Source organism: Branchiostoma belcheri, unplaced genomic scaffold, assembly GCF_001625305.1.
Source record: "Branchiostoma belcheri isolate BF01 breed outbred unplaced genomic scaffold, Haploidv18h27 scaffold49, whole genome shotgun sequence".
In the NCBI taxonomy this organism is placed as follows: domain Eukaryota; kingdom Metazoa; phylum Chordata; class Leptocardii; order Amphioxiformes; family Branchiostomatidae; genus Branchiostoma; species Branchiostoma belcheri.
In genome coordinates this window covers 1,879,651-1,892,647 of record NW_017804120.1, presented here as the reverse complement: position 1 = coordinate 1,892,647, position 12,997 = coordinate 1,879,651, and the positions used below count along the sequence as shown (strand labels likewise).

Here is a 12,997-nt window from a genome sequence, read left to right as displayed (position 1 = left end):
ACGGCGGAGTTGAGCCCGGGAGAAGTTAGACTCCCCCGTAGCGGTAATTTAGACCGGCGGGCGAAGGGCTGTTGGCTGCCGAAAGAAAAACGGCTAACGGCCCGTAAACTTGGCTGGCACCCAGGGTAAGTAGACGTTTTTAGACTCCCCCGTAGCGGTAATTTAGACCGGTGGGCGAAGGGCTCTTGGCTGCCGAAGGGAAACGGCTAACGGCCCGTAACGAATCTGACGTCCAGGGTACGTCTGATCTAATCTCCATGCAAATTCTGTTTGGCAAGGGGAGTCTATATTGCCCTCCTGTATTCGCTGATCGCCCTCGACAAGAGACCAGAGGGTACAGGTGGACAACCTCGGCCCCTTGCCCCACAAAATCTGCTTGGAGAGTACTTCTCAACCTTCCAAGTCACTATGAAACTGGCTACATCTCAAACCACTTCTGGGGGTATACGTAGTTTCAAGCCGGCTTTAGCGACTTCTAGCGACATATTAGACTTTAAACAATTTCAAGGACAACAACAACAAGTGGGGTCGTGTAGCGTAGCGACAGAGTGCTCGACTCGGAACCAAGAGGTCCCGGGTTCGAGTCCTGACATGCCACTGATCTTGTGTCCTTGAAAAAGGCACTTTACACGACTTTCCTTACTTCTCTCAAGTGAAAATGAATATTATATTATCCCCTGTATTGGTGGCGGCATTAATATAATTTGAAAAAACTCCAGTGTGCCGTCACCACGTCTTGTGATTAGATGTTGGAATAAACAACAACAACAACGACGTAAGTCTAAACGCATTGTTTGTCTCTACCGAACTTACGTGTTGTGTTCTGTGCCAGTACCGTCCCTCCTCGGTCCACCTGTAGTTGCACTATGGTCAGCAACACCACTCCCACCGCTGTCCAGCTCGACTGGACACCCATTTTACTCTCCTCGCGTCGTTTTCGAACAAAGAAGCAGACTGTACGAGCTACTCAAACTTTTATGTCAGAACTAGGATGCCTCGCTCTTTCAAACTGCGTAGAGCGTACCCTACTTCTGCGTTTGAACGTACAAAGACAAGGGCGATTACGTCATGCATGAGTCACCCTGACGCCATGCCAATTAACATAATTATGGTGTCACGAATCGTTTCCAAATAGATCATCAGTGATAATCCGTAAACAACACCTTATGTTCAACCATTCTCAGGGGTAACCCCTCATTGTCGTTTGTCAACAACTGTAAAATATTTGATGTGATTATTTTGCAGACAGGACGTTTTGTTTGATTTAGGTGATTGATTTTGATTTGTACACCAGCTCATTATGTACCTTTGTCCTTTCTTCTTCTTATTATTATTATTACTTTGTTTTATTGTTTTCTTTTATGTGTGAGGAGAGGGCTGATATAAGTTTCATAAGTTTTTGCCCAATCCTCGAAAAATAAATGTGAATAAAATAAAATTAATAATCCATAAACCTGCGTTATTGGATTGCCAGCATATCAGTGATGTCTCTAAAAGTGCACATGGCTAAAAAAATTTAATAACTGCGTGGTATACACTATAGAAATAAGAGTTATGTGTATATGTATGTAAATGTGATTGGGAAGGGGAGACTAAAGTCTTGCTTTTGAGGCGCTAGGTTAGGGTCTTTATCAGTTCTATATCGGGAAATGTACTCAGGCACACCCATGTCTGTCTCTACTCCCTTGTAGTTTTTCTACTTTAGGCCACAGCAAGTAATTTTATGGATGACATCAGCGCGCGCATTAATTGTCGCCTGATTTCGAAAAAAAAAAAGAATTTTTTTGCCTTCTGACAGTGGTCAATATGCATGCCGAAAATGGGCAAAGATGTATGTTGCCATGCCGGAAGGTGGATGGCAGATAACTATAAAGAGAGGAGACAAGACAATGCTCTGATTTAATGTTTTGTTTCTTACTTTTATGCAGTGATATTTGATGCTGGCTGTGTATATGTGATGTTCCCACTGAATCAAAACCACTTATATTTGTACAATGATTGAGTCAAAATTTTAAATTATAGGAACTTTGTTTTTTTTCGGCCCGCCTTGTTTTTTTTCTCCCGCTCGCATTAGATTTGGAGTCTGCGAAGGATGTCATCCATGCATTTACTTGCTGTGTCCTTAGAAACAGTGCTTTCACTGCAGTTTAAAGACATCCAATACAGTTCCAGGGCAACGAAACTGGATTTTCATTTTATGTTAGTAGTAGGTTGAATTAACCATATCTTATAGTACAGTGACATCTGTGAGGCAAAAATACGATGTCACTGATGGAAAACGGTTGCTTGAACAAGTTCAAAAATGCCCCCTGTCTGCCTTCTATGGTACTGCAGCGAAACCTCCGGTTTTTGCCGCGTCGTATTCTGAATATCAAATGTCATCACAATATTAAAATGGGTGCTTAGCTGAGGGTATTTTCAACACGTCTTAGATCCATTGTGTACATTTATGTAAAGAAAATTTCATTCGGTGGAAGGTTGCTCATTTTTAGGGCCTTGGGAATCTCTATCAATCATGGCTTCTATGGTAACATTCGTAAAGTAAATGTACTTTCCTGGCAAAGGAGTGGTTATAACCACTGTACAAAATCTATAAGAAAAGTAAAAAAAAAGAGAACCAACAAAACAATTATTTGTGTTGACATATATATATATATGCGGGTGTAGAGGTGGGAGGGGTATATATATATGAAATTGATCTATTCAGTTCAGCATTATTCTTGGCCAAACACCGTGTATAAACTCCTTATTTTTTCATTTTTTATTATTTTTTTAACATACTTTATTGACAAAAATACAGAAAACAATACATACAGTGTGACACATACAGAGGTTTACAATATAAAAATACAAATATGTATCCATACATGACTCACATAAGCATATTAAAAAAACTGGGACGCCCACACCATCAGTTACCCCCCGTATTTATAATCATCATAAAATCACAAATGAATTGCTTTAAATCTAGTCTTACACTTTTCGAAGCTAGTAAAATGAAGTAAATCCTTAATGTTCATCTTATATAAATAAAACTTGATATCAGTAACACAGAAGTACATTCTGTTCGACATATCGACATTACCATACACTATTTCGTGTTGGTCTAACTTAACGTCTTTTCCTACAACACTTTTCCACCACTTAAACAATTCAACCTGTAATGTATAAACACCTTATGATGTGACACAAAATGAAGTTTCACACTTAAATGACTCTCTCTTTATTTCGATACCCTTTAGCCAGAATGCTAATCTTCCAGGGTTTATTCGAAAAAAAGCATACATACAACAAATACCAAATCAAAACACACACATATAACACACAAAGAGATTTACACTATATAAAAATGAAGGAACATAATCTTCTACAAACTAATAATACAAGTCACACTATTTGAACAGTTGGCAGATAGCTTTATAGATGTGCTGGTAAGTGTTTTAATTTAAGTGCCCTGTGGTAATGTGTTCCAAACTAGATTGCCCTGTACTGAAAGGTTCTCTTTTTGCATTTTGGTTTTGGTAGCCGGAAACTGTTAGAAGTTGAGAATCTGGTTGAACACTTGTGGGTCAACCGGATAGGAACAAGTGAATTATCAATTTAGGATTCGTGACTGGCCAGCACTCTAAAGAACACATTACTAATTTGTGATGTGTGCTTCCTGTTCTTGTATTGACTTCAGTGGAAAATGACCTGTATACGCGATATTTGAAGCACTATGCTTACCTAACATTGCATAGGTTAGTCTGTAAAAAGTTTGTCAAAATATTTTTTATCTGACTAATCAAAATATTTCAGCATCATCATCATCTCCGTTACTGCCTAGCCCAACCATGTAGGATTATTGGCAGCCGTTACGCATTGTTAGTTACAATTGTGACCCAGTACATAAAAACAAAGGTTAAACAAGGATAAGTGAGAAGGGAACATAAGACAACTGATTTTGTGTGTGCTAAAGACGGGCATTAGTGCGTTAGTAATATTTACATATATACAAAACATGATGGGGTGGCTCAATGCAGCAGGGTCCTCGCCAGTTCAGATTTGAACTGGGCAAGAGACCCCGCCTCCGCCGCACCAGGCTCAAGTTCATTCCATTCCCTGATGGTGCGGGCGGAAGAACGAGAGCCTGTAGAAGTTGGTTCTGCTCGCGATGGCCTGCAATTGGTGACTAAGTGTAATCCCCACACATATATTTCGGTGGCCGCAATGAAAGTAGCAAATTGGCCAGGCTGTATCCACGTGGCTTGTGAGTATCTTTGGACTAAGAATGCTTCTGTTCTTTGATGACGCTGTCGGTGCGAATTAACTGTCCCACATAACGAGAACATCAGAATCCAATCAAAACCTGTAACAATCCGCATGATGGTGTAGAATTAGACCACTGTTGCGCCACTGTGGCTGCAACACGGCTGACTTCTGTGCTGTCCAGGTGTGGAGATACTAACGGTAATATTTTTTAAATCCTCTGGTAAGGGGCATATGGTAAGCCTTCTGTTGTTGTAGCTCATTCCTTTAAATAGTATGGTGTGTTAACGCTCTATCATGGCGATAAAGCCGATGGCAAAAGTTTATTTGTTGCTGCTTATGCGGCTGCTAGTGCCATGTGTGGACGCAGGTAGCTGGCAGAGCTGCCGTGAAGTGTCCGTGGCCAAGTGTGGTGTAGGTGACAGCCGTAGTGATGGTCGTGAGTACCGGTATGACATTGAAGCGTACCGGTACAAGTGGACCAAATACCCGCACGAAGTAAACAGCTACAAGGGACCCTTTGACACTGTTCCTTCGTATCAGGCGTTTCAATCCTGCCAGATCTGCTCAAACGAAACAAGGCCTACCCAGGGGGGTCCCAATCAGAACCCTTTGTCCACCGATATCGTCGATATCATGATCGTTGACAACAACGTCGGCGAGCTTGGCACTGACAAGGCAGAGATCCTCTCTCAGATCCCATGTGGTAGCAAGTGCAAGTTGTGGTTTGTGGGTTGTAACCTAACGGCAATAGAGGTAGGGGCGTTTGCTAAGTTGCCACAGGTATCTGAGCTGGTCATCTGGCGGAGCAATGTCCAGACTCTGAAGAACGGCACGTTTGCTGGGATGGAGGGTCTCAGGTATCTGCTGATGTTGGAGAACAACCTGACACATCTGGAGGTGAGATTTCAAAATCAACATGAATATTATCCCACTAACATTCAAATTTATTGATATATTATGTACATGATCATATCTTACACTTTTCTGAAAGGGCAGAGGGTGGGCTTTATCAGAAATTTAATTTTTAGGAGCCTGCTACGTACCCATTCAAGGATGCAAAATAATCTGACGTAAAGATTGTTAGTTTTGGCCCCACAGTGTTGATTGTTTCTTACGTATACAGACACAGAATTTTGACACAATTCCTTTTCTCAATATATTTTGTTATATTTTACCGCTACATATATATAAGAAGGTATAGAAATGAAATACATTATTTTTATATGAATATATTATTTGGTGTTATCATACAATACTCAGTACTAGTATGATTTACTGCAGGATGGCTGCTTTGATGGGTTGCCCAGGCTGTCCAATCTCATCCTTGTGGACAACCAGATCCTGACGATGTCGCCCGGCGCGTTCCTGGGTGTACAGCCGCAGTGGTTTGACGTAAGTGCCAATCTTATCGCTACTGTAGCACCGGGGACCCTGCAGGCGATCAAGTCTGTAGTATATCTCCGCGCGGTTGAGAACAAACTGCGATCTATCGGCGTGGAGATGTTCCACGGGCTTGAACGGCTGCAATCCCTGAACCTGGAGGGTAACAGAATCTCCCACATTGCTGCGGGAGCGTTCCACTCAAACACGGAAATGAGCGTCCTAAATCTGGCGGGAAACAGGCTGACCTTTGTGTCTGGTGGTTGGTTCAAATCGTCATTTCCAATCATGAATCTCAACGTGCGTGGAAATGGTATTGCCGCTATCGCGTTGGAGGGGAGGGCGCTGCCTTGGTCGCAGGGAATGAAGCTTGACAACCCGCCGCGCTGTACGTGTGCGAACGATTGGCTGTACGAACACGAAGGAAACGCCCTTAAGATCAAGAGGCAGTTTAACCTGACATTAAGGGTCCCCCCTCCCCCAGCAAGCTGCCCCGCCTCGCCGCTGACGCCAAATCCTCCCGCTCCGGTCAATCCCAACGGATTGCCCTGTCCTGTACCGCTGGTTGAGGTTACGCATGTTGGGCGCAGCGCCGCGTACAGGTACGAAGCCTCTGGCGACGTGTATTGGGAGCAATTGCCGATAGTGTCCTTTGCCTTCCCTAACGACTCACACCACACATTCAACATAACATACGACACGAACACGACCACACACGACAGTCTCCCGACAGGCAACCTAACCATAAGTGTGGTGACCGACCTAAAGGCTGAGGGCTGGGTGAAGTGTAAGGGGCCAGAAAACTTGTTGGGGGAAACAGGAAACCACAGCCTGTGTTCTAACTACATGGGGAAGTCCAGCTTCACTCTTTGGCTTGAGACCGCCGAGCCCTTGCCCTTTGGGAACGCCACTTGTACGGCGTCTTCGGAAACTGGCTCCCACACTGCCGTCTTCTCGGTAAGCGCGCACGTACACTCTGACATAACAACTCCACTGACAGCAACCGAACTGACACCCCTCAACACGACACCATTCTCAGTCAGCATCAACACTACACCACTGTCCAGCACTACACCGCTGGCTACTGGCACGGGCGATGATGCAGATCTCACATGGTACATCGTGTGGGCAGCTCTGGGCGGGTTGTCGGCTGCTGCGGTAGGGGTTTGGGGATGTGCCATGGCTAGTTGTATCAAACAGAAGCTCAAGCGCAAAGCCCCTGATAACGGTGCAGGTCCATCCCGCAATGGCAACCAGATCACTGCCTGCTCCATGTGGCCTGTTCCAGGGGGCAACTCGGAGGAGTCAGTGATCAGTCCGTACGCCGAGGGGAGTTTAGACGATCACGACAGCTTGAATGAGTCAGAGTATGTCATCAACGCTTACGCTGAGGGTGGTTTCAATGACCACCCTGACCTGCGCAGGGCCGAATCTTCGCAGTCAGAAATCGTCCCCTACGGGCAGGCGAACCTGTGCCCAGCGTACCGTGAGGCAAGCCGCCCCCGCGCGCAGACACACCCCGCGCCGTCCCGCCCGTACAGCACCGAGCACCCCCGTCAGAAACCAAACAGGAAAGGGGCCGTCTTGGCTGGCTATGGCCAAAATGGTCGCGGCAAGTCCGGCCAAAGCTGCTACAAGCACCCCTCCATTCTCCCCAACCCGGGTGCCACCAAGTCCTCTGCCTACCAGCAGAATGCGAGCGTCGCCCACAAGGCGGCTTGCTACAACTCCCCTGCCCTGGCCACTGACCTAAAGCGTACCCTGCCAAACACATATGACCAGCATGACCCTAGCGAGGCAGTCTGCAACTCCGCAACGTCCCCCGCGGCCAATACCTACCAGCCCGCCGCCTCGCCTGGTAGTGAGCCCGGGACTCAATCCGCCATGTATGATGAAAACCATCCTAGCCAGCGCGCCACCGGTGTGGCAAACAGGTACATCTGTCCCTCCCCTGCGGCCGGTGCTCAGTCCGCAATGTACGATGAGAACCATCCTAGCCAGGTCGCCACCGGTGGGGCAAACAGATACGTCTGTCCCTCCCCTGCGGCCTGTGCTGGCGGGTCTCGGGCGGCTACCTACTGCCAGAATGACCGTAGAGAGGCAGTAAACAACACCCCAGAAAACCCCGAGACAAACAGCTATGAACCAGCGTCCGCTCACTGCCCGATTCAGTAAGTACAGAAAAATGAAAGGAATTGATGGATGGAATTTGTCCCAATCATTGTCTATTTTACTTTTGGACATAATTATTCTTCAAGAAATTCAAACATAATTCTCACCCGCCCCAATTGTGTCACATTTCTGCCAATCAAATTTTGTTTAACAGAGGAAAAATGAAATGCTAACTTTATTCCAGAAGAACTGACAAATTGAAGGAAAAAAACACCAACATTCTGTGAAGTAACTGGCAATGATATTTGACGACATAGAGCAACACAATAATTGAAGAAATTGTGGATGGATCTTTATGATACTTGGTATGTTTGGTAGGCCTTGTAGTTTGAAACTTTGAAGGAGAGTAATTCAATAAAGGGTCATCATGACTTTTGACTTTTCAAATAATCAGTTACTAATAATTCAAATCGGGAGTATAATTTGCGAAGAAGCGAATAATTGACGAAGAAGCTTATTACATCCTGTGAGTTCCCAAAGAGGAATTTCTTTAGTTGTGTGTATTTTTTTTGTTTTAGAACACCGTAAAATTGCACTAATATCCATCCAATCGACGTGGAAAAAAATAGAGATTGCATATGATATGTATATATGGTAGGGTCGAAGTCATAGAAACAAAAGCTGATGTCTTCTAGGCTCTTAAAATTAACCCATGTAAACTGAAAAGAAAGAAACACACAATTTATTTTCAAAAACCGTCAATATTTAATCTCCAAGCAGATCTTTTGGTGGGGGTAAGACAGTATCAAATTGGCCAGTCTGTATCCATTCCCACCCAAGTGGGGAAATGGATACAGACTGGCCACCCAAGGTGGGGAAATGGATACAGACTGGCCACCCAAGGTGGGGAAATGGATACAGACTGGCCACCCAAGGTGGGGAAATGGATACAGACTGGCCAATTTGATACTGTCTTACCCCCACCAAAAGATCTGCTTGGAGATTAGTCAATATTATCTTAATTCTTAAGCCTTCATCTCAAACGTATCATTACTTTCATAGATTAGAATACAAAAAAAGAGAAAAAAATAGCAAAAAGGATTAATACAATTTTCAAAAATGGTGAATGGGGGAAAAAACTTAAGTTTTTAAATTAAAAACATATACAATGGACAACATAATACATCTTCTGTTGTTCTCTCCTCATATTCCCCTTGGTTTCTTGTTTGCCCATTTTTCCAGCTTTATTCAGTAAGCAGAAATCATACAAAACATTTCACACAAAAATACATTAAACAAAATAAGTAAGGGAATGTAAACTATCATCGTTTGTCTTTTACAAGTTGCTAATTTAAGACAAGCATTTATATAAGAAACAAGTAGGTGTCACATTTCACAAAAAATATACAAAATAAACAAATTCTTATTTGCCAATGACTTTCCCCAAAAATATCATCCATACTGTAGTGTACATGTACGTTGATTACTAAACACGCAATTGCTAATAAATTCTAGCAACACTTTCATTGTCTAAGATTGAAATTACGAAAGAGGATAGCAGGTCTTTTTACCATTTAACGTATGAGCATTATATATTGACAACAATTGCATGTATGGATTTTTCCAGTATTTTTTTTATTAAAGAAAAAATAAGATTTATACCTTGAAAATAGAGGATTGAAAACTAGTATCTTAAACTTAACATACAGCCAAACTGTATGTATGTATTTTTCCAGTATTTTTGTTATTAAAGGAAAAATAAGATTTATACCTTGAAAATGGAGGATTGAATACCAGTACAAAATGTATCTTTAAATTAACATACAGCCAAACTGTGTGTATGATTTTTTCCAGTATTTTTGTTATATTAAAGGAAAAATAAGATTTATACCTTGAAAATGGAGGATTGAATACAAGTACAAAATGTATCTTAAACTTAACATAAGCCAAACTGTATGTGTGAATTTTTCCAGTATTTTTGTTATTAAAGAAAAAATACAATCTATACTTTGAAAATAGAGGATTGAATACTAGTATCTGAAACTTAACATACAGTCAAACTGTATGTATGAATTTTTCCCGTATTTTTGTTATTAAAGAAAAAAACAAATTTATACCTTGAAAATAGAGGATTGAATACTAGTATCTTAAACTTAACATACAGCCAAACTAAACTGTATGTGTGAATTTTTCCAGTATTTTTGTTATTAAAGAAAAAAATAAAATTTATACCTTAAAAATGGAGGATTGAATACCAGTTCAAAATGTATCTTTTAAAATATTAACAAACAGCCAAACTGTATGTGTGAAGTTTTCCAGTATTTTTGTTATTGAAGGAAAAATCAAATTTATACCTGAAAATAGAGGATTGAATACTAGTATCTTAAAATCAACATACAGCCAAACTGTATGTATGAATTTTTCCAGTACTTTTGTTATTAAAGGAAAAATAAAATTTATACCTTGAAAATGGAGGATTGAATTATACTAGTATCTTAAACTTAACATACAGCCAAACTGTATGTGTGAATTTTTCCAGTATTTTTGTTATTAAAGGAAAAATAAAATTTATACCTTGAAAATAGAGGATTGAATACTAGTATCTTAAACATAACATACAGCCAAACTAAACTGTATGTGTGAATTTTTCCAGTATTTTTGTTATTAAAGAAAAAATAAAATTTATACCTTGAAAATAGAGGATTGAATACTAGTATCTTAAACTTAACATACAGCCAAACTGTATGTATGAATTTTTCCAGTATTTTTGTTATTAAAGAAAAAATAAAATTTATACCTTGAAAATAGAGGACTGAATACTAGTATCTTAAAATCAACATACAGCCAAACTAAACTGTATGTATGAATTTTTCCAGTATTTTTGTTATTAAAGAAAAAAACAAATTTATACCTTGAAAATAGAGGATTGAATACTAGTATCTTAAACTTAACATACAGCCAAACTAAACTGTATGTGTGATTTTTTCCAGTATTTTTGTTATTAAAGAAAAAAATAAAATTTATACCTTAAAAATGGAGGATTGAATACCAGTACAAAATGTATCTTAAACTTAACATACAGCCAAACTGTATGTATGCATTTTTCCAGTATTTTTGTTATAAAAAAATTATACCTTGAAAATACATGATTGAATACTAGTATAATCTTAGACTTAACATAAAGCCACAATGTTTATTCCTGGTTAAGACCATAGGTTGTAACTGTAAGTAAATTAGACTATCAAACAAATATGGAATAACTAGCATATAAACTGGCCAACACTGGTGGTGTCAATACAATTGTAAAAAAATATTAGATTGTGCTAAAATGATGTTTATAGAATTAATATCTGGACAACACTGGTGGTGTCAATACAATTGTAAAAAAATATTAGATTGTGCTAAAATGATGTTTATAGAATTAATATCTGGACAACACTGGTGGTGTCAATACAATTGTAGAAAAATATTAGATTGTGCTAAAATGATGTTTATAGAATTAATATAATTTATTTTACCTGCCTGTGCATGTAATGGCACTACACATCTTATGTTAGACTGAAATGCGATCGCTAAATGAAAGGGAGCGTCCTGAAAGTTCACATCACAATAGAGTCATGTTTATAATGACATGTATATATTTAGCATTCGTCAGCAAAAAGAGATAAGTGATTTGTATTGTTATGGACGAGAAAAGCCTTAAAGTTCGTAGTCTTGTTATCTGGTCGTCACTAAAAATTGGGTTATGAATCCGGTAAAGCTGAACGTGTAACACATTACTGTAGTCGTAACTGTAGTGCTGTTGTCTAGGCAAGGTCCAGAAAAAGACCAGAATTGAGACATGATTGAAAAAAAAATGTTTTAGACCATATTGAATGCCCTGTACTCCCTCGAAATAATATCTTCCATGGCTAGAATTTTAATTCTGTTCTTGAATCTGCTCGTTTTAGTACAAGTAAGTTAAAAGCATATTTTGGACATGATACAAGAGACAGAGCATACCAAATATCAATATTCATATTGAGAAAAGATATTGCTCGGTTACGAATATGTATCATGTCTATCACTTTGAAAAAATGCATTTAGTGTCACAATGTTTTGCAGTGTTACCCAAGGTATGCACAGCTTTGAGTGCAAGTCGGTTCGGTTAAATGACAACAACTAAGACTTGAGCGCTGGAACGGCTGATCTAGAAGCACGCTTCATCCTGTAAAATCACTAAACCTGTCCTTGCCTGCTCAAAAGTTGTGATTCCTCAATTGATACGAAGGGTTGGTAGAGCAAGTTGTACTGTACTCCATGTACAATGCATTATATTCAATGTAACAATCTGTTTATTATATGTTCCAAGGTTCTGAGTGGCTTCAGTAGGCACTCTACAATCATACTGTATGGATCTGATCAATAACAGTCGTCTAAATATGGTCCAGAAAGAAGTGTGATACATATGGTACATTACCCTTGTAATATCATTATCATGTAAGCGCATAACTGTTACGTGTAAAATTTGCGTGGGAAGTGCCTCGTGAAGATTCACTAACTAGAAAAGTAACATTTGCAATCCAAATGCATAATGTTTACCTTCATATGTACTAACAAACTACTCAGGCGCGTGAATGTATATGGTGGCAAGCCCCTCCAACCCTTTCGGACCACTTGCTACATAATGTACCGAACGTCAAATGGGGGTGTCTGCTACAGCAAAAGCCATGGTTACAGCTGTCTAATCCACGCCATTGACCCTATTTGTACGGGGCAGAATTAAGACAGCAAAACGACTAGTATGTCTTCATTGTGCGAAGAAAAACATAACATTTACTGTTGGTTATGATCCATGCATTTCCTATAAGGCAATGTGAGCTCTTTTCGTATACGCCTAGGCCTAACATAATACATTTTGATGATGATTTTAGGATGACATAGCTCCACGTATAGTTGCTTTGGTACTTTTAGATGATTTGGGATGACCATTTCCAAAGAAAGGGTACATAATCAGGAAGAAGCAAACGCCTTTCTAAAGAGTTACTAAATTTATTTTCACTCTGATGTTGATATTGTAAAATACTGCCACATTAATGTAGAGTTTAATCGTGTAAATGTTTTTTAACTTGATGCATACGATTACAAATGCCTTGAAACATTTAGTAAATATAAACTGGATAATATAATGTGTAAGGTATTGAATAATACTTGAATGATAGTGCCATCTTAACATTTATGTTGATGATAATAATACTATGATATTTTACAATGT

The 12,997-nt window shown here is 40.0% G+C and overlaps 2 protein-coding genes across 2 annotated transcripts in view; one reads left to right on the top strand and one right to left on the bottom strand.

The window, feature by feature from the left end:
- Positions 1-1,002, bottom strand: part of LOC109479533 (integumentary mucin A.1-like) — a 9,306-nt gene extending 8,304 nt beyond the window's left edge. Inside the window, exon 1 of the mRNA XM_019781514.1 lies at positions 814-1,002. Within this exon, the coding sequence (XP_019637073.1) occupies positions 814-916 (103 nt within the window). The 5' untranslated portion in view covers positions 917-1,002. The remainder of the gene's footprint in view (positions 1-813) is intronic.
- A 3,543-nt stretch (positions 1,003-4,545) lies between these two features.
- Positions 4,546-7,896, top strand: LOC109479485. Its single transcript, XM_019781450.1, has 3 exons — positions 4,546-5,148; positions 5,533-7,565; positions 7,656-7,896. The coding sequence occupies exons 1-3, from the start codon at positions 4,546-4,548 to the stop codon at positions 7,804-7,806; spliced, it is 2,787 nt and encodes a 928-aa protein (XP_019637009.1). The 3' UTR covers positions 7,807-7,896.
- The last annotated feature ends 5,101 nt before the right edge of the window (positions 7,897-12,997 follow it).

Bases quoted from the DNA above. Each gene is read 5' to 3' on its own strand.
- LOC109479485 (XM_019781450.1), top strand. From the start codon at position 4,546: ATGGCGATAAAGCCGATGGCAAAAGTTTATTTGTTGCTGCTTATGCGG. The intron at 5,149-5,532 runs GTGAGATTTCAA...GATTTACTGCAG, and splicing joins ACAACCTGACACATCTGGAG to GATGGCTGCTTTGATGGGTT. The intron at 7,566-7,655 runs GTACATCTGTCC...TGGGGCAAACAG, and splicing joins GCCACCGGTGTGGCAAACAG to ATACGTCTGTCCCTCCCCTG.